The sequence below is a fragment of the Protopterus annectens genome, chromosome 14.part0, assembly GCF_019279795.1.
Source record: "Protopterus annectens isolate FY-2018-M chromosome 14.part0, PAN1.0, whole genome shotgun sequence".
In the NCBI taxonomy this organism is placed as follows: Eukaryota; Metazoa; Chordata; order Ceratodontiformes; family Protopteridae; genus Protopterus; species Protopterus annectens.
The window spans coordinates 1,113,345,615-1,113,367,641 of NC_056748.1; the positions used below are offsets into that span (position 1 = coordinate 1,113,345,615).

Genomic DNA, 22,027 nt, shown 5'->3' on the forward strand with positions numbered 1-22,027 from the left:
CTTTAAAGACAGTCATCTTTACTTATCTCTGCCATACAGATATACTCAGATTACATTGTAGTAAATATATACACAGAGTTACATCAAACCATTTCAATGCATAACACTCCTGATGTTCTTCATGTTTCCCTGTTGTGGCAGCCCTCGGCCGGCCCAAATACCAGAGTCAGTGTTTTTCTGCATCGGCTGCTGTCGCTTGCTGGCTGATGTCAGGTCGTCACTGCTATAAAGGAAGGCAACCAACGTATTTACATCAGTCTTTCTTGCCGAGGAGCCCGTAGCATAGCAATTCGCAAGTGTGCCGGTCGGTTGCTACCAGAGTTCGAATTACAGTTGAAAATGTCTAAAGGTAAGTACCCCATTGGGGATCCTTTTTTCTTGCACTAACCGATGTCCGAAAAAGTTAACAATTTTCTTGCCTGTGGAAAGCAAATACCACACCAAGACTTCCATTCTTACTGCGTCACGTGTTTAGGCCCAGACCACGATGTCCCCCGTTGCTGGTTCTGTGCCCTCTTTAACGCAAGAACCATTTCATTGTAGAGCTCTTTTTGTAGCCAGGTATTTTCGTCTTCCATCTTTGCTTTCCAAAATGGCATCTGTCAACCAACAATCCGTAGACATTTCGAAAAAATGTAAGGATAAAGATGGAGACAGACCACACAAGGCTAAGTCTTCTGACTACTCTACTGCTAAGCAGGTTTTCAGTTCTCTGGAATCCAGTGAGGCACTTTCGCAGCCCCAGATGCCCGATTTGATACCTTTGCAGGCCTCTACTGAGACCCTTTTGAAGTCCGGTATGCTGCAGAAATCTTCTTCCTCTTCTGAGCCTTTGGTTGTCTCTGCCTTGGTTGAGTCTGGAGCCATGACGCAGGCACCGGCTTCTGAGGAGGTCTTTTGCACTACCGAATATAGACAAAAAAACAACATCTCTTCCTCTGACTACCATTTCTCTCAGACCGATGGATACTCTTAGGCCTAGAGGCAAGGCCACTCCTAAGAAAATTACCTCTAGCCACTATTTTACCCCTCCTCCACCACCTCAAGCTCAAATGCTTAAAATGGCAGAGGGTCTTAATACCCTTATCAGTGGTAGTCAGACCGCACCTTCTAAAAGGAAAAAAGACCCTTCATCTGAAATACTGACAGAACAGGATTGTGAGGAGTCTGATTATTCAGATTATGAAGATGAACAACAACTTCTTACTGCTTATGTGGATTCAGAGGAATCCATTCCTTCTGCCTGCCCACCAAAAGATCTTTCCTTTGGGGAAACCCTTCACACCCTCAGGGAACTGGGAATCCCAGGACTTCCTTCAGTCTGCCCCAGCACAGATCCTTGGCCACCCCCAGCCTTAGAGGTGGTTGATGATGTCTTCCATGAATCCAGTTTAACTCCTGACGCCCTCCCGCCTGTTCCCAGAAAACCTGACAGGTACTACAGAGTACCGGACTCTCACAAATACCTGTACAGAAATCCTGCTGCAGACCCGGATGTCATTACAAGGGACCAAAAGGAGCTAAGGCTAGTTCTGCAAAGAATCCTACTCCTTCTGACAAGGACTCCAGAGCTCTGGACAGATGGGGTAAAAACGTATACACCCCTGCAACCTTAGCTATAAGAGCATTCAACTGTCAGTTCCACATGTTAAAATATCAACAACACACTTTGGAACTGTTAAAACAAAAGATTTCTACCTTTCCTGACTGAGCTAATTCAAATGAGCTAGCAGATTTACTGCACTCTACTTGTCAAGTGGCCAAACACTCATTACACTGTGGCTATGATGCCCTAGAAGCCTCAAGCAGGGCAGCAGTATCAGGATCTGTCATTAGGAGACATGCATGTCTGAAGGAACAGCCTCTCCCTGATCACGTCAAGTCTAAATTAATTGATGCTCCCCTGGATAAGGACCACTTGTTTGGAGTAAAAGCAGAAGGGGTGCTTAAAAAGATGGAAGACAAAGCAAAATCTATGCAAACAGTAAAATATTTCCTTCAGGTACAATCTGTTAGGTTCAGCAGGAATTTTCTGTCAAAATACTGGTCCTTTCCTCCACCTAGCAGACAGGGGCAAGGTAAGCCCCACAGGGACAGACCACCCAGACTCCTATCCCAGGAACAGCAGAGAACCAAACAGTGGACCATTTCAACTCCAAAGGCAGGGAGTTCTAAGCCTTCCCTGTATGTCAAAAACTCTCAATGACTCCTTCTCCCCCCTCTGCCCTCTTTTCACTCAACAAAAACTAGGAGGAAGCCTCTCCTTCTGCAAAGAGAAGTGGCTTTCTGTAACAAAGGACCAATGGGTCTTAAAGATCATTTCTCAGGGATACAAATTCTCCTTCAATGAACTCCCAATTCCAAGCGGGTACCCAGACCTACCTCCAAATCAGTGGGCAAAGGCATTGAAACAAATCCAAACTCTCATATCCCAAGGGGAAGTAGAACCCATTCCCTCAGATCAAACAGGCAAAGGCTTTTATTCCAGACTATTCCTTGTTCCCAGAAAAGAGGGCACTTGGTGCCCCATCCTGGATCTATCCATTTTGAACACCTTCCTAGCGGTCCCCAAATTCAAAATGCTAACTTTGCAGCAGCTGCTGCCTGTGCTGACAAAAATGTTTGGTTAGTTACCCTAGATCTAAAAGATGCCTACCTCCACATCCCCATAAGGGAATCCTGCAGGAAATTCCTTTGCTTCAGAGCAGGCTCACAACACTTTCAGTTGTCTGCACTACCCTTTGACTTATCTACTGCTTCCAGGGTATTCATCAAATGCTTAGCCCCAGCCATAGTCCTTTGCAGACAGAAAAATATGCAAATTGACCCTTATCTGGACAACTGCCTCATTCAAGCACAGTGCAAAGAAAAGCTCCTCAAGGACCTCCTCTTTGTCAAAATCCTCCTAACCTCCTTAGGGTACACCATCAGTGAGAAGAAATCAAGGTAAACACCCACCAGGGAGATCATTTTCTTCGGGGCACTGCTGGACACAGCATGCCAAATGGCCTTCCTATCCCCAGAGAAACAGAAGTTCCTGCCTCTCTGTTTTACACAGCTGGCTTCCAAAAGTCACCTCACTGTGAGGAGGTTCCTACAAGCCTTATGGTACATGGCATCTAGCATCCTTCTAATTCCTCTGGCCAGGCTTCACATGAAAAAACTTCAGTGGTACCTAAAAAACCTTTCGTGTCAGCACTCTTAGCCGCTAGAGATCTCTCTACCTCTGATCCCCTGTATAAGAGCCGAGTTTCTCTGGTGGGCAGGGGTCTGTGCCCAGAATAAGGGTCTTCCCTTCACCCTTCACCCAACTGGGCAGACCATTACCACCGATGCCTCAGACATAGCTTGGGATGCTCACCTAGAAGGCAAGTGCACCCACGGTCTTTGAGATGCCCAGCACCTTCCCTTACACATCAACCGGAAAGAAATGATGGCAGTACAAAAGGCTCTGACATCCTTCAAACCCCATCTCAAGTCAGGGGTTCTCCTTATCAAAACAGGCAACACAACAGTAATGTGGTACATCAACAAACAGGGAGGGACCCAATCTTACCCTCTTTGCAGGCTAGCCATGAACCTCTGGCTGACAGCTTCTTCTATGCACAATACCTACCAGGGATCAACAATATGCAGCTCCAAAGAAAAATATTTTTGCAAATCACTCAGTCGTGGAGGACTCCGGAGGTGGATCTCTTTGCTTCGCATCCCAACCATCAGCTGAAAAAATTCTATACCAGGTAGTATCACCACCTAACATGGAAGGTGGATGTCTTGACCTTCCCCTGGCACACCCTCTTTGTGTACGCATTCCTTCCTCTGCCTCTTATCCCCAAGGTACTGATCAAAGAGAGGAGAGACAAAAGTCCATCATCATTGCTCCAGATTGGCCCAGACAACATTGGTATCCCTTACTGCGGAGCCTGACCTTATAGCCTCCCAGGCAGCTTCCCCTGAACTCAGTCCTCTTAACTCGGTGGGGGCAGGGGGTGCTGCATCTAGACCTGCAGACTCTCAAACTATCAACATGGCTAATACTCTAAAGGCAAACAAGGGGGGCCCTGTTAAGCAAACAGGTCCTAGACATCATCACAGAGGCCAGAAGGCCCAGCACCAGAAAATCTTATGCAGGAAAATGGAAAAGATTCTGCTCCTGGAGCCAGTCCAGAGAGGGCAATACCTCACAACCTTCCATCCCTCTTATTGTGGGCTACCTAGCAGAGCTACTTAATAGTGGCCTCTCCTTCTCCTCTGTAAAAATCCACACCTCAGCCATTTCCACTCATTTTGATACAGAACAGCCCATGTTTTCCCATTCTTTGATTAAACAATTCCTCAGAGGGGCTTATAATATCAGACCTCCCATAAGACCACCCACTACAGCCTGGGACCTGAATTATGTTTTGGAAAAACTAACTTTACCACCCTTCGAACCTGCTGCTTCAGCAGAACTAAGTTACCTGTCCTGGAAGACTGCTTTTCTCCTATCTATTACCTCAGCCAGAAGGGTTTTAGAGCTACAGGTGCTGATGGCCATTAAGCCCTTCATCATCTTCCATGCAGACAGGGTCTCCCTAAGAACCAATCCCTCCTTTATGCCCAAGGTGGTATCTGATGTAACTCTCAGCCAGGCCATACATCTACCCACCTTCTTTCCTAACCCTCAAAACAAGGGGGAAAGAATTCTGCACTCACTATTCGTGCACAGACAGCTCAGATACTATCTGGACCATACTAAACCCTTCAGGAAAACAGACCAACTTCTTGTCAGCTTTGCCCAGGGGCAGAGGGGAAGTCCATTTCCAAACAAACCATTTCCAAATGGATATCACTGTATCTATTTCTGCTAGACTTTGCATGGGACCCCCCCCCCCCCAGGTCTATTCAAACCTATTCCACTAGGGCAGCATCCACTTCCACAACATTCCTCAGAGGAGTTCCCATCAAGGACATCCTGGAAACTGCCACCTGGACTTCTGTCCATACCTTTACCAAGCATTACCACCTACCTCTATTTTCTAAGGCTAGGGCAGGGTTTGCCCCTGCAGTTCTGCAGGGCATGCTGAACCATTCCTAGGTCTCTTACTAATCCTACCACCCCTCTCCTCAGCTTTGGGAATCCTCCCACAGGTGATGACTGCAATAGTGAAACAAGAAGTACATAGTACAGTTGTGTACACTTACCATAAATGTAGGTGTTGGAGTGTATTCACTGTTACAGTTCTGGTTTCCCACCCTCCTTCCCCCCTTATGTCTTTTTTCTTTAGGGAGACATAAGTTTCTAACGGCGGTTTTTAGCCACCAGGACCACTTCACCGTATTCACTTGGGCCTCTGACTGGTTAGGGCAAGAAAAACTTATATAATGATGTTGGCTGCCTTCCTTTATAGCCCTGATGACCTAACGTCAGCCAGCAAGCGACAGCAGCCGGCACAGAAAAACATTGACTCTGGTATTCGGGTTGGCCGAGGGCTACCACAGCAGAAATAACCCACAGGTGATGACTGCAACAGTGAATGCACTCGAACATCTACATTTATGGTAAGTGTTCACAACTGTACTTTTTACACTGTTATATTAGCATGGGTCACATTTGATGTGCTGTGTCATGGCTCTGTTCATTGTCAAGCTTATGCTGGAGGGGGTTTCAGGGTTGGCATAATGATTAAAGTGTTTAGATCACAGACACAAGGAACAGGGTTTGATTCTCACCTTTGAAAGGGAAATTGGCTAGGCTTAAAAAGGTCCACAAGAGCAGCTAGCCTAGCAGTTACCTATAAATCTTTGGAGCTCCATTAATGTCCCTGTGTCCACATCTGTGGGTTGTCCTAGCTCTGATTATCATGAAGCCAGAATCATCATGCCCTCTGTCTTGTTATACAGCATGCAGAATACTACAGGCATGGAGCATACTTGAAGTCCTGCATATTGCAGTACATGCACCGGGGCATCCAGACAGTGAGAGTACATCACCAGGTAAGCAAACACATGCTTTGTTATACTGTTTGTGCTCCATTATATGACTCCTGCACCTGATCTGCAGACTTCTGAAATGGTGGGGGCCATCTAGGTTGTACTGGTTATGCTGCAACTCCCAGAAAGCATGCTGCCCCTTTGGAATGCATTGTGTGGAGCACTGAATGTTTGGTGTAGAAATGATATCATTGTGATACCTACACTGAATGAGTGGAATCCAGTCTTGTTGTCATAGGCAGCAGCAGAAGCACAATGTAGGTAGGAACACTTACTGTAAAATGAAATCCTGGATCTGATATTTCTGGACATGTGCATACATTACTGTGTATACAGAAACATTCTTTCACGGAACTGATGTAGAAATCATTCAGAGGTTAAAGGTATGCAAGTGGTATTCTCATAAGGCCTCTTATGTGTTCAGCTGTTAAGCCCTGTCCTTATTTTAAGTTTCACTTGATAGTGGTCATTCTCAGGTAGAATGCATGCTTGTACTGTGGCACAAACTGTATAATCGTTGCAGGGCTGGGCTGCCCATTTAATACTCACCCTGTCATTTTTTTTGAGGTACTGCATATGCACATGATATCAACACTGCCTAACTGTCTGCTGTCTATATCTTGGAGCAAATACTATGCATTCGGGTCATTAGCACAAACATACCTGTGCTGATGAATGGTACCTGATGCGTGTCCATAGGCTTTTGTTTCCCAGTTCTAGTGCTACAAGACTGATATACATTGTGACATTTGGTAATGATATAAACTGTTAAGAAAAAAAGACTTAAAAACGACAACAGAAACGAGGAGGATTCAAATCAAAATTCCTCAGATTGATGATATTTCTGTTTTAAATGTAATGAGAGACAGAGACACCTACTATGATTAAATGACAGTTTACAGATTTTGTTTTGACTCATCTTCTTTTCTGCAGTGAATCTCCACATCTTTTTTTGGACTTTTTTTTCAGTGACTGGTTTTATAGAAAAGTTTTTTTATAGTTTTTCTTTCATGATATAAAGTCTGTTTTAATACAGCTGCTCCTGAACTCATTAGTATATGACTCGACCACCATGTCCATCTGCTGCACACTGATGTCTTTAGCTTTAGGATCATAGGAAGTTACTAGGCTAATAGCCCTAGGGCCCTTATAAGCCTAGCTAAGTTCTACCCTTATTTCCATGATCAGCACCTATTGCCCCTCTCCATGAAGGACACAGGTGAAACCCCTAGGGTAAATTTACAGTTACCCATACAATCGTCCAGACTGCATTTGAAGAGGGCCAATGAGGTGCTCTGTTTGACATGAAGTGGGTGTCTGTTCCAAAGGTGTGGTAACCTTTGGAAGACAAATCTGTCCCTCCAGCAGGTTCTATTAATGTTACATACCAGGTTAAGTTCTTTAGAGCGAGTAACCCATGTACCATTTGACTTGCAGATATGAAGCATTTCCAATAAAGCGGAGTCAGAGATTGCCTTATATGCAAGGCAGAGGTCACATCTGAGTGGTCTGTATAAAATAGAGTAAAGGGACAGTGATTTCAGATAATCCACATAGGACAGATGCTGAAGACCCTGACTTTTCCTTGTGAGGAACCTTTGTGGTTTCTCCAGTTGCTGCAGGTGCTTGGAAAGGTACATACCAAAAGAGGCATTGTACCCAATTATTGCCCTGATGAGGGAAGAGTACAGGAAGGTTATAACTTTTTATTTCTAGAGGCAATGCCCTTATTTATGAGATGAGCAATACAGAATGCTCATATTACCACTATGGAGACATGGTGATCAAAGGTAAGGTTACTGTCAACCTGTGTGCCCAGGTCTCCCACTACTGAGTGCATACTTAGGGTGTTGCTATTGATGTGGTAGCTAGCAGGAACATCACTCTTATGGAAAGGGGTGATAATACATTTTTTGCATTGAGTTTAAGGCCATGACTTTGGCATCAATCATTTGTTTGTGTAAGACCCTCTTGTAGGATGTTGACCTCATTTGGAGATACTATGACCGCTCCCAGTTTGCAGTCATCAGCAAACTTTGGCAGCCACAGACCTTTAGTTTTTGCTTGTACTTCCTCTTTTTTGACTATGTGTTCTATCAGTGACCCAGTTAGCGACCCATTTAATGATATAAGGGTTGATATCTAGCTGGGTGAATTTGTCAATGATACCTGGGTGGGGGATAGTGCCAAAAGCCTTGGCTAAGTCTAGGTAGGCTGTATGTACAGAATTTCCCTCATTCAGGGACTTGGTGACTGTCTTGAAGTAGTCCACCAGGTTTAACAGGTGTGATTTCCCTTTGATAAATCCAAACTGAGTTAGGTCAAGTGTTTGGAGATTACCTATATCTTTGTTGATAGGGTCCATGATGATTCGTTCTATGGCCTTGCAGATAAGGCTAGTCAGGCTAATAGATCTATAGTTCCTGGGGTCAGTGGAAGCACCACCTTTGTGCAAGGTAATAATAGTGGCCATTTTCCATTCATCTGGGATGAAGCAGGTTCTTAGACTATGATTGAAAAGAGTACTCAATGGTGTTGCTAATATTTGTTGGAGCCCATGTAGTATGCAGTCTGGGATGTTATCAGGTCCCATAGATGCTGTGTTTTTGGCCTTAGAGAGGGCATTTATGACCTGCTGTTTAGAGATACAAGGTAGGGGACAGGTGGTAGGGATGTCATGGGGTATGTGTGATGTGGACAGGGGAGTGAAGCTGTTTTTTTCACAGAATCTGTCGGCTAACAGGTTGGCTATGTCAACAGGCTCTGTTTATGTGGTATCATTAACTACCAGTTGAGCACAAATTTGGGCCTTTCCTTTTAGGTTACAGATGTAACTAAAGAATGCCTTATGGTTGTCCTTAGTTGAAGAAACTAATTTGTATTTGTATTTGTAATTTGCTTTGGAGGACTTCACAAGAAGTCTTATTTGCTTGTTTAAGCTGAGGTGGGACTGTTTCCAGTTTATGGCTCGGTCCCTCTTCCTCTTATTGTAAAGTCTGTTAATGGCGTTTGTCCACCAGGCAGGTTTGCTCTTCCTTGAGGAGCTTGTTTTGGTCCTGTCAGGTAGGGCCGAGTCAATGCAGTTGTACAGGTGCTTGTATAAAGGATTGGTGTAGAACTCGGCATAGTTGTCAGTTCCATCTGAGGGTGGAGGTGCAGTGAAGGTATTTATACTATCCCGTAAGAGGTTATAATCTGCTTTGGAGAAGTTTTTTAGTTTAGTTGCTGCTGGTGGGGGGGGGGGGGGGGGGGTCAGGTGTGATAGTTACTTCGAATGAGTCTGATTTGTCATCATATCTCACCAGGGAAGACCTCACAGTGGGGGTGCTACAGTGGTCCCCCATATTGGTAAGCACCAGATCCAGGGTAGTTGGTCCAGGACACTGGAGTTAACGAAGTTGAGGAATCTTTGGACAAGTGAGTCTGAACACGAGTAAGGTACCCCGTCAATGGATAGGTAGTTAAAGTCACCCAAAACCATGGTGTTTGGATGTACCTTGAATAAGGTACCCCATCAATGGATAGGTAGTTAAAGTTCCCCAAAACCATGGTGTTCGGATGTGCCTTGATTAAGGTACCCCATCAATGGATAGGTAGTTAAAGTCACCCAAAACCATGGTGTTTGGATGTACCTTGATTAAGGTACCCTGTCAATGGATAGGTAGTTAAAGTCCCCCAAAACCATGGTGTTCGGATGTACCTTGATTAAGGTACCCCGTCAATGGATAGGTAGTTAAAGTCACCCAAAACCATGGTGTTCGGATGTACCTTGATTAATGTACCCCATCAATGGATAGGTAGTTAAAGTCACCCAAAACCATGGTGTTCGGATGTACCTTAATTAAGGTACCCAGTCAATGGGGGGGTAGTTAAAGTCACGCAAAACCATGTTGTTCAGATGTACCTTGATTAAGGTACCCAGTCAATGGGGGGTAAAGTCAGTCAAAACCATGGTGTTCGGATGTACCTTGATTAAGGTACCCCGTCAATGGATAGGTAGTTAAAGTCACCCAAAACCATGGTGTTCAGATGTACCTTGATTAAGGTACCCCTTCAATGGATAGGTAGTTAAAGTCACCCAAAACCATGGTGTTCGGATGTACCTTGATTAAGGTACCCAGTCAATGGGGGGTAAAGTCAGCCAAAACCATGGTGTTCGGATGTACCTTGATTAAGGTACCCCGTCAATGGATAGGTAGTTAAAGTCACCCAAAACCATGGTGTTCGGATGTACCTTAATTAAGGTACCCAGTCAGTGGGGGGGTAGTTAAAGTCACACAAAACCATGTTGTTCAGATGTACCTTAATTAAGGTACCCAGTCAATGGGGGGGTAGTTAAAGTCACGCAAAACCATGTTGTTCAGATGTACCTTGATTAAGGTACCCAGTCAATGGGGGGTAAAGTCAGCCAAAACCATGGTGTTCGGATGTATCTTGATTAAGGTACCCCATCAATGCATAGGTAAAGTCACCCAAAACCACGGTGTTCGGATGTACCTTGATTAAGGTACCCCGTCAGTGGATAGGTAGTTAACGTCACCCAAAACTATGGTGTTCGGATGTACCTTGATTAATTTACCCCGTCAATGGATAGGTAGTTAAAGTCACCCAAAACCATGGTGTTCGGATGTACCTTGATTAAGGTACCCCGTCAATGGATAGGTAGTTAAAGTCACCCAAAACCACGGTGTTCGGATGTACCTTGATTAAGGTACCCCATCAATGGATAGGTAGTTAAAGTCACCCAAAACCATGGTGTTCGGATGTACCTTGATTAAGGTACCCTGTCAATGGATAGGTAGTTAAAGTCACCCAAAACCATGGTGTTCGGATGTACCTTGATAGACTCAAGTAGATACAAATAGGCTGAGGGGTTATCCTGATTCATGGGGAGGGGGATCCTGTAGCTGGCAAAATGACTTGAATCGGTGTCCTACCAACAGTTAATTGCACCCGAAGTATCTCCAGGGAATCATACTGTTTAACCAGTCTGGAGGTGTATTTATCTTTAGTGAGTATTGATACGTCGCCTCCTTTAATTTTCATGCCTTCAGTTTGTGGTCTGAATATCTGGAAGGAGGTGTAACCCAGTATGACTTGGGTGCTTTTCACAGCCTTGAACCAGGTCTCCAAGACTGCACAAATGTCTTTGTCCTTCGTCTTCCAAGGTGAGGACTGCTTCTTCCATTTTTAATTTCTCCAAGTCTTTTGGGTTTCTAATACCATGACGGGAATGGACCCGATTCCTAAGACAAAGTACGATTACAGTTCTTTAAAGTTCATGAAATTAGTATTGTTTCACTCTTTGATGTCAGCCAAAAGTGCTCTTCACAGCACCCGCAATGTGCCCAGTAGTGACTCCTGCAATTCGTACGGTGTTACATGAATTGGTAACATATCTAAATACGATTGTAAATTCTTTTTTTATAAGACCAGTTGCTCCTACTACTATTGGAACTGTCTGGGTATCTTTCTTCCACATGGCTCTCATTTCTGCCTGCAGATCCTGATATTTTATAACTTTGTGTCTCTCTGTTCGTAAGACACTGTAGTCACTAGGTGTGGCAATTTCAGTGATCAATGCTACTTTTGTCTTCTTTTCTTGGACCACTACATCTGGTTTTCTAGCATCTATCTTTTGAACTGTTGGTTTTGGGTGATCCCATGTGATGTAAAATTCATCATTTTCTGTGATTCTTTGTGGCTCGTTTCCAGTGTTTTTCAGCCACTTCAATATCATAATGGTTGCACAATCTCCAGTGTAACAGACTTGCCACATTATTATGCCTTTTAGTATACAGTCTCTCTGCCAGTAGTGCTTCACAACCAGCAACAAAGTGTGTGACTGTTTCCACTTTGGCTTTACAAAACCTACATATGTCTGTTTCTCCCACGTGTTTAATGGACTAGAAAACCAGCATGTACGTAGCCCACTGTCTTGGGCTGCCTTTATTAACCTTTCATTTCTTGATGTGAATTCACCTCTCCTTAACCAGTCCTGCGTTCATTCTTGATCAACATGAGGCTCTTCCAGAAATTTTCTATACTTGCAACTATATTTATGTTTTTTCCACATTTCTTGCCTTCTCATCTGGTCCTTCACCTTATATTCTTTCTTTTGTTTTTTAGCACATTCAGTTGCTGCCTGGTTTTTATCTACTTCTGGTTTGATTTCCATTCCTGCTTGACGTTGATATGCATCTGCTAAATTAAGCAGCGGTGTCATCTTAGATGTAGTCTTCTCATGTTTCAAAACTTTTACTACATTTGGATCTTGTGAGCTCAGTAAATATGTGTGGAGCCCCACGGTTGCAGATTTGTACATGTAATCAGTTTCAAGGAGGCCCATTCTTCCTTCGGAACGGGGAATATATAATCTTGGTGTACACTGATTTTTATAAATCATTTGGTAAGCATAAAGCATCCTTCTTGTTTTAATATCAAGTCTCTCCAACACTTTTTGGGGCCAGTCCATCACTCCATAACTATAAGTTAGGACAGGAAGAGCAAATTCATTTATGGCTTGGATCTTGTTCTAGATGTCAATGCTGTTTTCAGGATTAATTTAAGTCTCTAAAGTACTCCTTACTGAGCTTTATTCACATTTGTTCATGTTTTATTGCTGATCCTTCATCATTTCCCAAGCATTTATACACTCCCTCTTGCTCAAGTGCTTTTATATCACATTCTTGTCCCAAACTGATGTTTTCCTGGTGCTGCAGTTTTCCTTTTTAAAGGTTGCTTTTGCAACTGCTTCCTGTGAGTGCAGTTTCATGTTAAGCAGCATAACCTTGAGGTTGTTTTTAGATGGAGTTTTTACATCAGGAATTTTGCCTTTGAGAAACTGTCTAAAAAAGGCACTATGGGTTGGCAAGTGCCTTAGCCAGTAGCCAAAATCCCAGGGGTGACAGATCATAGGAAGTTACTAGGCTATTGGCCTTGAGGCCCTTATAAGCCCAGCCAAGAGTTTAGCCCATGCATAGACAAATCAGCACCCGATTCCCCTGTCCAGCAGGAACATAGGTAGAATCCCAGGGATGTATTTTCTATTTCCCATCCAGTTATCCAGGTTGCACTTAAAAAGGGGTAAAGACGTACTCTGCTTGATGTGGAGAAGGAGTCTATTCCATAGATGGGGAGTCTCTGGGACACAAATCTGTCCCACCAACAAGTCCTATTGATGTCACAGACCAGGTTGAGGCCGCGTGTGTGGGTTACTCGAGTGGAGATTGGCTTGTGGATATGCAGCAGTCCCATCAAGGCAGGGTCCGAGATCGCCTTGTATACCAGACAGAGGTTACCTCTGAAGAGTCTGTATGAAACAGAGTCGAGGGAGGGGGCTTAGCCTATCTGTGTATAGTAGATTTTTGAGGCCCTAGATTCTCCTGGTGAGGAACCTCTGTGGTCTCTCCAGCTGCTGCATGTGCTTTGCGAGGTACTCAATAATGGGTCTTATTATTGAAGAATACAGGGATGTTATGACCTTCTTGTCCCTGGATGAGATACCCTTGCTTATGAGGTGGGCCATCTAAAAAGCTTTCTGTACAATGGAAGCAACATGGTGGTCAAAATTCAGGCTGCTATCAATCTGGGTGCCCACATCCCTCACAACTGACTATGTGCTTAGGACGTTGTTATTAATGTGATAATTTGTGGGAACCACTCTCCCCAAAGGGGATAATGGTGCATTTTTTTGCTTTCAGCGTGAGGCCATGTTTCTGGCACCAGTCATTTGTTTGGGTGAGACCCTCTCGGAGGATGTCCACGTCACTAGGGGAATTAATGACAGTTCCCAGCTTGCAGTCATCTGAAAACTTGGTCTGCCATAGCCCACTAGTTTTGGCCTGTACCTCAAAAAAGTATATCCCAAATAACAGAGGCCGTGATACCAAACCCTGGCATACACCACTTGATATGGGTCTACTACTTGAGGTGGCTTCCCCTATTTTGACTAGTTGGGTTCTATCAGTGAGCCAGTGAGCTACCAATCGGGTAACAGGTGGATTGATGCCTAGTTGAGAGAGTTTATGTATTATGCCTGAGTGGGAAATAGTGTCGAAGACTTTGGCCGGGTCAAGGAAGGTGGTGTACACTGTCTTCCCCTCATCCATGCCTTTGGTGACTGTCTGAAAAAAAAACGTCAACCAAATTTAACAGACATGACCTCCCCTTGATGAAGCCAAACCGTGTGGGATCAAGCATTTGGAGGTTGCCAATATCCTTGTTAATTAAGGTCCATGATAATCCATTGCATGGCCTTGCAGATCAGGCTAGTTAGGCTGATTGGTCTATAATTTCCCATATCGGTGAATGCTCCACCTTTGTGTAAAGGGATGACAGTGGCTGTCCTACACTCAGCTGGGACAAAGCCGGTACGCAGGCTTTGTTTGAATAGGGTGCCTAATGGTGCTGCAAGTTCCTGCCTGAGTTCATGTAGGATGCAGCCTGGGATGTTATTGAATCCCATGGAGGCTGTATTTTTTGCCTTTGAGAGAGCAGTGATGACCTGATCCCTAGTTATAAGGGGAAGGGGGCAGGTACTGGGAATGTCCTGATTTACTGATGGGGGAACAGAGGGGTGAAATTTTCACTGAATCTGTTACCCAGCAAGTTTGCTATATCTACTGCATTTGTATATGTGGTGTCCTTGGCACCAGTTCTGAACAGATCTGGGTGCTACCTTTGAGATTATGGACATATGTGAAGAAGGTCTTATGATTGTCTCTAGTAGATGTGACCGATTTGGACTCTGTTTGCTTTGGAGGATTTCACTAGCGATCTTATTTGCTTCTTTAGGCTAAGGACAGATTGCTTCCAATTGGGCACCTGCTCCTTCTTGGTCCTGGACAGCAATTTTTTCCTTTGTTAAAGAGTTTACTTATTGCAGATGTCCACCAGACAGGTTTACTCTTCCTTGCGGAGGATGATTTAGTCCTTTTAGGTATTCCTGATTCCATGCATTAATATAAATGTTCGTATAGTAATTTGGTATAGTTTTGGATACTGGTGCCAGTTCTTACAGAGGGGGAGGGGCTGTGAAGCTGTTTTATACCATCTTCAGGAGGCTGTAATCAACTTTGGAGAAGTTTTTTTGTTTGACCCTAACTAGATGGAGGTCAGGGAAGATGGTGACTTCGAATGTGACCACTTTATGCTCAGATCTTACAAGGGAGGATGATACTGCAGGGATGCTGCAGTGGTTACTCATGTTGGTTAATACCAAGTCCAAGATATTTTCACCTCTTGTGGGGGTACTGACTAGCTGTTCCAAAGCATTTGCATTGACAAAAATCGAGGAATCCCTGGGCATTTGTGTTCTGGCATGAGTAGTTCTTCCAGTCTATGCTTGGGTATTTAATTTCCCCCAAGATCAGGGTAAAGGGGTAAATCTTGATATATTTGAAGACGGCTAGATAGGCAGTTTGGGCATCTTGGGTCAGATTTGGGGGTCGGTAGCTAGCTATGATTTGTATAGGGGTCTTTTCAATGGTTAACTGCACCTGGGGTGTCTCCTGTGCATCATAATGTTTGACCAGCCTGGAGGTGTGTATGTCTTTAATATATATTGAAACTTCACCTCCTTTGGCTTTACTACCCACAGTTTGGGGTCTGAATGTATGCTAGGATGACTAAACATTTATGGCTGGGGTGCTCTCCGCAGCTTTGAACCAGGTGTCTGTGACTGTGCAGATGTCAGCATTTTCCAGGGTTAAGAATGCTTAAAATGAGTGCAGTTTCATATTTAGACTCCTAGCATTTAGCAGCATAGGTTCATAGGTTCATAAGTTCATAGATTACTACTAGGCTAATTGCCCTTGCGAGCCATTTTAAGCCTAACCAATTATCCCCTGTGAGATTCAAATCCTGTACCTTGTGTTTGTAAGGCAAACACCTTAACCATTAGGCCACCCTCCCAACCCCAAAGTTGGACACACTCAGGAGTGCAGCACCTACATCCCCCTTAAAGAGGACACTGCACTCCCATCTACATTCATGTGGGAGTAGAACCCAGAGCCTTCTGCACCAAAAGCAAGTATGCTCCCTGTTGTGCTACTAATATAATTTGGGTTTTGTTGACATTTTTATGTTGGCAGCTTTAACCTCAACACCAGACCATCTCTGGCAAAGCATCTAGGTCTTTCAGTCTTGTCATCCCAGGCTGACAGATACTGGATCCCCTTATAGAATTACACCAGAAACTAAGCCAATTATTGAAGTCAATCATTTTCTGTTTGTATTGAGGCAACGTCCTAGTTGAAAGTAAAATACTGCTTAAGTCCAGGGACATACCTGCTTGAGACACATAGTCCAAGAGCTCAGTCATGTCTCTCTTCATATAGTCCAGAGAGGTACGTCTTAAGTCATTCACACAACATGGACTATTAAGGAGTTATAACAGTACCTGTTGTTGAGAGACTTGAGTGCATGTGTGATATGGTGAATACTGGCACCTGGCAGGCAGCTGACTGTGACCTTCTCCTTATCCAGCCTGGTGAGAGGGACATCTGTGTCTCTCATGATGGAATAACCTATGACTAATATGTTTGGCTGTGTGTTTTGCCTTATGGGCTTCACAGGTGAGACACTGGTGTGTGAGCTATTACATGTATTGTGTTCTGCAGAGAAAGTATTATGTGTAGTGTGCTTCTGTTTGTGTTTATACTATATATACCAACTCCTGGATCGCACTGCAATAGGGAAATGGTGTAAATCCCCATCTTGGGCAAGTGTTTACTTGCCCTGAGAAAACTTACATGGTTTTCTATTTGAAGTTTCACGATTGTTGTCTTGGTATTTTCTTCTTTGGGATCCTGAAATTACAGGATTTAGAAGTAGACTCATATATATATATATATATATATATATATATATATATATATATATATATGGATCTAGGACTATTGAACGAAAGTTCAATAGTGTGAATCCACAATAACCGAATGCATGTTAATGAAAACGCGTTCACCGAAAAAGCGCTTTCATTAAAGTGCGTTAAAAAAAAAAACAATAAATCTTCTTTTATGCAGGGGGGCAAGCCCCCCTGCACCCCCTGTGTAGAGGCTATGCCCCCCCCCACACACCCTACTTTTATATTCTCACTCCAAGGTCGCACTACAGTGTGGAAAACGGAATTTTCCCTAAACCGCACCATAGTTCGACCGGCACAACGAGCATACTTATCCAAAAGTGCAGCTTCGGTGAACAGCACTTTTGGTTAAGTATGTTCAGTGATTTCTGCTTGGCAGAAAGTGCCGTCGGGGATCTGTACGGATCCCACACACACACACACACACACACACATATATACATATATATATATATATATATATATATATATATATATATATATATATATATATATATGGTCTACTTGAGATTACTGAAATCTCAGTAGACCGAAACTCAGAACACCAAGCCGCGAAGCACGAAGTTTCACATTACCGAAACTTCACATTACCGACCATCGAATGCCCAACACACCAAACTGCTACAATCCAAACGCAGTACTCTTTTCTGTGAATTGCCGAATGACAGCAACTTTCATGTGAACATATTTGCAGGGGGGCTACGCCCCACCTTTACCCCCCTGAGATGCAGCGCCCACCCCAAACCCCCTGCTACCTAAAGATACCAACTCCGGGATCGCACTACAACGCGGAGATAAGAGGATCTCCTGTTCCACTCAGCTTGCTGTGTCGGGCATTCGGAGGTCGGTTATGTGAAGTTTCTGTAATATGAAACTTCGTGCTTCTTTACTCGGTGTTCTGAGTTTTGGTCTACTGAGACTTCAGTAATCTCAAGTAGGCCCATATATATATATATATATATATATAGATATATATATATATATATATATATATATATATATATATATATATCAATCACACACACACACACACACACACACACACACACACACACACTAAATATATATTTTTTATTCTGTATTATTCTGTATTATTTATTTATTTATTTGCAGTTTGTTTGCCAGGATAGTCCATTGTGCTACACAGAGCCTGTTTTCAATGGTGACCTGGGAAGAAAAGCTCCAGAAAAATACATATAAACATACATATTTTACATACACATTACAAAAAGATTTACAGGAATACAGAGTAAATGTGGAACTTAACAAGAATATATCAAATAAATTTCAATAGAGAGCAAATAAAATACAAGAAAAAAAAATTTTTTTACTCACATTTGTAGCCTTGCACAGAATTAGATGTTATGGATCTTATTTTATTTTATTAGTTTATTTTGTTAACTGGGGTAGAATACATGCATATGGACCATTTTCAGCTTCAGCCTGAAAAAGATTAACAAACAAACCAGAATATCAGTGCTGAAACTATTGTTACAATGATAAGAAAAAAATTGCAAACTGGAGTTTTATGTTTACAGAATTAGGTAAATCCAGTGGTTTCATAGCACTAAGAAAAATGCAAATAAGAGATTAATTAAGCATTGCAATAGGTATTTCACAATGGATGCAGTTATATAAAGAAAGAGAAATGAGAGGTGATAGAGAATGGTCACCTGTTATTGGTAAATTCTGAGGTTTAGTAGAATTATTGTTTATTCTGTTAATCTGTGTTGCCATACTTCATTTCTTATAGCATTTTGAGGAAGAGAACAATACTGAAATGTTTATTGAAGAATGAAGAATTCATCCAATCCACTGTCTGAATGATTCATTAAAACAATGGAGATGTATCCACTCAATATAAGTTAATATAGACTAGACCAATATGAAAGTGCATTGTAAACTACAGTATGTATTATCTGAATATTTTTCCTTTTTCAGTCTGTCAGTTTGATCGAGCAAGGGAACCCTTCGCGGAGCCTGGAGCAGGTGTGCAGATGGGCCCACTCCCAGCAGCGCACTGACCTGGACCACGCCGAGCATCATGACCATGCCATTTTCCTAACAAGGCAAGACTTTGGTCCTGCAGGTATGCAAGGTACTGTACTCTTCTCGGTCAGGTATGTGCGTGCAGTAAACTGGTCTGTCTGGACCAGAAGACACATTTCTATGTAGCATAAAGCAGCAGGCAGTCCAAAACTATCTGCTCGTCAGGTTTTGGAAGACCAAATTTACATTTCATGATTTAATACTGGAGAAAAAAATACTCTATCACCAAGTTTTTCATGGTTATGAGTTGAAGTGGTAAGCATTGCAGGCCACAATGTAACTAAAGATGTGTTGTACTTTAAATGCTTGTGTAGTGAATCCCTTTGCACAATAGTATTCACATTTTTATTTTGACAGAATTGCCAAGATATCCCACATGCAGACATTTTCAATGACTTGGAAGTACACAGCAGCAACGTTCTTCAATTTTAAATTCAGAGATCCACTGTCTCCTCTCTTTGGAATTTGGGTTCATCTGCAACCCCCCCCCCTCCGAGTCTCACACATAAACACAGATACACACATGCACAAAAAACATGTCTTTAACTAGCCCCCAAATTGTTTTCATTTGTTTATGAGCTAATACAAATACCCAACAGCTGTTAGTCATATTTGATTGGTCAATTATTCTACTTCTAATTAGAGACCACATAACGTTAGGGCTAGGAAACATCTCCACTTGCCCCAAGATTTATCTGTCTCAGTATATTAGGAAAGCCAGGGGTGTGAGAGGTGCCCCCCAGACACACACACACACACACACACACACACACACACACACACACACACACACACACACACACACACACACACACACACACACACACACACACACACGCACACAGACACACACACACGCACACACATATGGGTGGAGGCTTGCTGAGGAAAGGATTTTGTTTCTTTAGTGTGTGAATGTCATCCCAACTTTAATGATGACTTTATTTTCTCATTTCCCAGTGTGATAATTGTTACTTTGACTCATTAGCGTGACTCCATTGTTTACATCCCACACATTTCCTTATGTTAAAGATTATGCATTTTAAAAATTGTGTGCCTATAGGCACATTCATAACGGAACTCCTTACACTTGCTTTAAACCTCATTGACCCTAAAAGATCAAAGGTCCCTTTTCACAGTAGAAATTATGAACATGAGTAGGTTTAGTGACTTACCGTGGGTCAGTAAAGCCTAGTCAGTGTTTATCTACAAGCCTTCAGCTCTGCCCACCAAAGGAATAGTCCGTAAGCTCTGCTTACGTCTTTCTTAGACTGCATTGTGAACCTGGGTCAGTGCTGCAAACATAACAGAGGTCCTTTTTGGGCTGTACTTGTTATGCTGATATTAGTCATGAAAGATGGGTTTACAACAATTCATTCCAAGACTTGAGCAGATAGATTTAGTCTGGCATGCTGATGAATGCCACATAGCATGACGAATGACAATTTGGCATGCAGCGAAATTTGGCACCTGCAATTTTTATTAACACAGCTGTCGTGTTCTGTCCAAACTGAGTTCATCTCTTCATATTCATATGCTTGGTGCTGAATGCTTATTAACCACTTTTATTTTGTCCAGGCAATTAATTGAGCAGCTTTAGCTTTGCAACATATAGCAACAAAACTTTAGTGAAAAGACTGTAGCTCTTCACAAAAAGAAACATCAGAGGCACAGCTTTAGGTGGTGCTAATAATTGTTTTGAATGTCCTAGGGCCCCTGTGCTTTCTCAGCTACTAGTCATTTTAAATATTCTGGGGCCCTTGTGCTTTCTCAGCTTCTAGTCATTTTAAATGTTCTGGAGCCCTTGTGCTTTCTCAGCTTCTAGTCGTTTTAAATGTTCTGGGGCCCTTGTGCTTTCTCAGCTTCTAGTCATTTTAAATGTTCTAGGGCCCCTGTGCTTTCTCAGCTTCTAGTCGTTTTTAATGTTCTAGGGCCCCTGCGCTTTCTCAGCTACTAGTCGTTTTTAATGTTCTAGGGCCCCTGTGCTTTCTCAGCTGCTAGTCATTTTAAATGTTCTGGGAACGGGTGCTTCACAGCTTCTAGTCAATGCATGTAGTATGAACATTTTCTATGGTGCTGCTGAACTGCATGAGTGGACATTTGGATGATTTGCTTTATCTGTCACATCAATATGTTCCAGAATGGAAATTAGATGTCTGATTTATTGCACTCTCTTCATAGAAACGCATTTCATTTACTTTAAAAACTCAACAATTTAGTCACGCAAATGGTCATTGCTAAGTGAATCTGTATAGGTACTGCTCAGTGTGTGGCATGTGATTACCTGCTACAGGTGCTCCCCTGGCAGTTGATACTACCTCATCCAGTGTCTTTTTAGATGGCCAGATTAATTAGCACTTATGTTTACCAGCTACGTAGCATAGTAGGATGGTGGTTCAGCTATACTCAGGTTACCCAAATTTGATGGCATCCTGGTCAGGCAATGTGGTGGGGAGTGAGCATTCAGTACCATTCTGTCCATCCTAGTGTGGGGAGTTACAGAGCATGAGCTGTAACTGGCAGATGGTCAGGTGCTACAGCTCTTGTAACTTGCATCTCCTAGTGCATAAGCCCACCAAGGTGTGCATGTGCATGAGTGTAGTGCGTAAGCCCACCAAGGTGTGCATGTGCATGAGTGTAGTGAGTAAGCCGACCAAGGTGTGCATGTGCATGAGCGTTGTAAGTGTGTGATGATGTTGTTCACTGTTCACTTCTACTTTGTTATATATAGTGCAAATTGCAACATGTTTTGACCAAGAAGGGATTGTTATCTGCCTATGAAAAAATCTCATAACTCCCTGCTTGGTGATACTCTCTCTCTCTGTCTCTCTCCCTCCCTCCCACCAGGAGTTGGGAGGAATGAATACAGCAAAGGAAGATGGGAGTCTGGTGGTCATGGTGTGCCTGTGCAGTTACAGATCAAAAAGAAGGGAAACAATGATAAAAATACTTACTAGCATTTTCTTTTGAGAAGTCATTTTTTTTTTTGGGATTTAAAGACAAAAACAAACAAAAGTCAAATGAATAAAAAGGAGTCCGGTTACGTGACCTTGCAATAAAGCATTTCTGAGACAGTTAAAGTAGTGACCAGGATGTACTAGCAAGCATTGGACATGAAGAATAAATTGTATGGTGCTG

General features: G+C 42.9%; 1 protein-coding gene across 3 annotated transcripts in view; it reads left to right on the plus strand.

Moving 5' to 3' along the window:
* Window positions 1-22,027, plus strand: part of ADAMTS14 (ADAM metallopeptidase with thrombospondin type 1 motif 14) — a 1,616,175-nt gene that overhangs the window by 1,227,206 nt on the left and 366,942 nt on the right. For 2 of the 3 annotated variants that reach the window (XM_044056898.1, XM_044056897.1), the window contains exon 6: window positions 18,782-18,938. In XM_044056898.1, the coding sequence (XP_043912833.1) occupies window positions 18,782-18,938 (157 nt within the window). The remainder of the gene's footprint in view (window positions 1-18,781; window positions 18,939-22,027) is intronic. The other variant, XM_044056899.1, reaches the window with a different exon arrangement.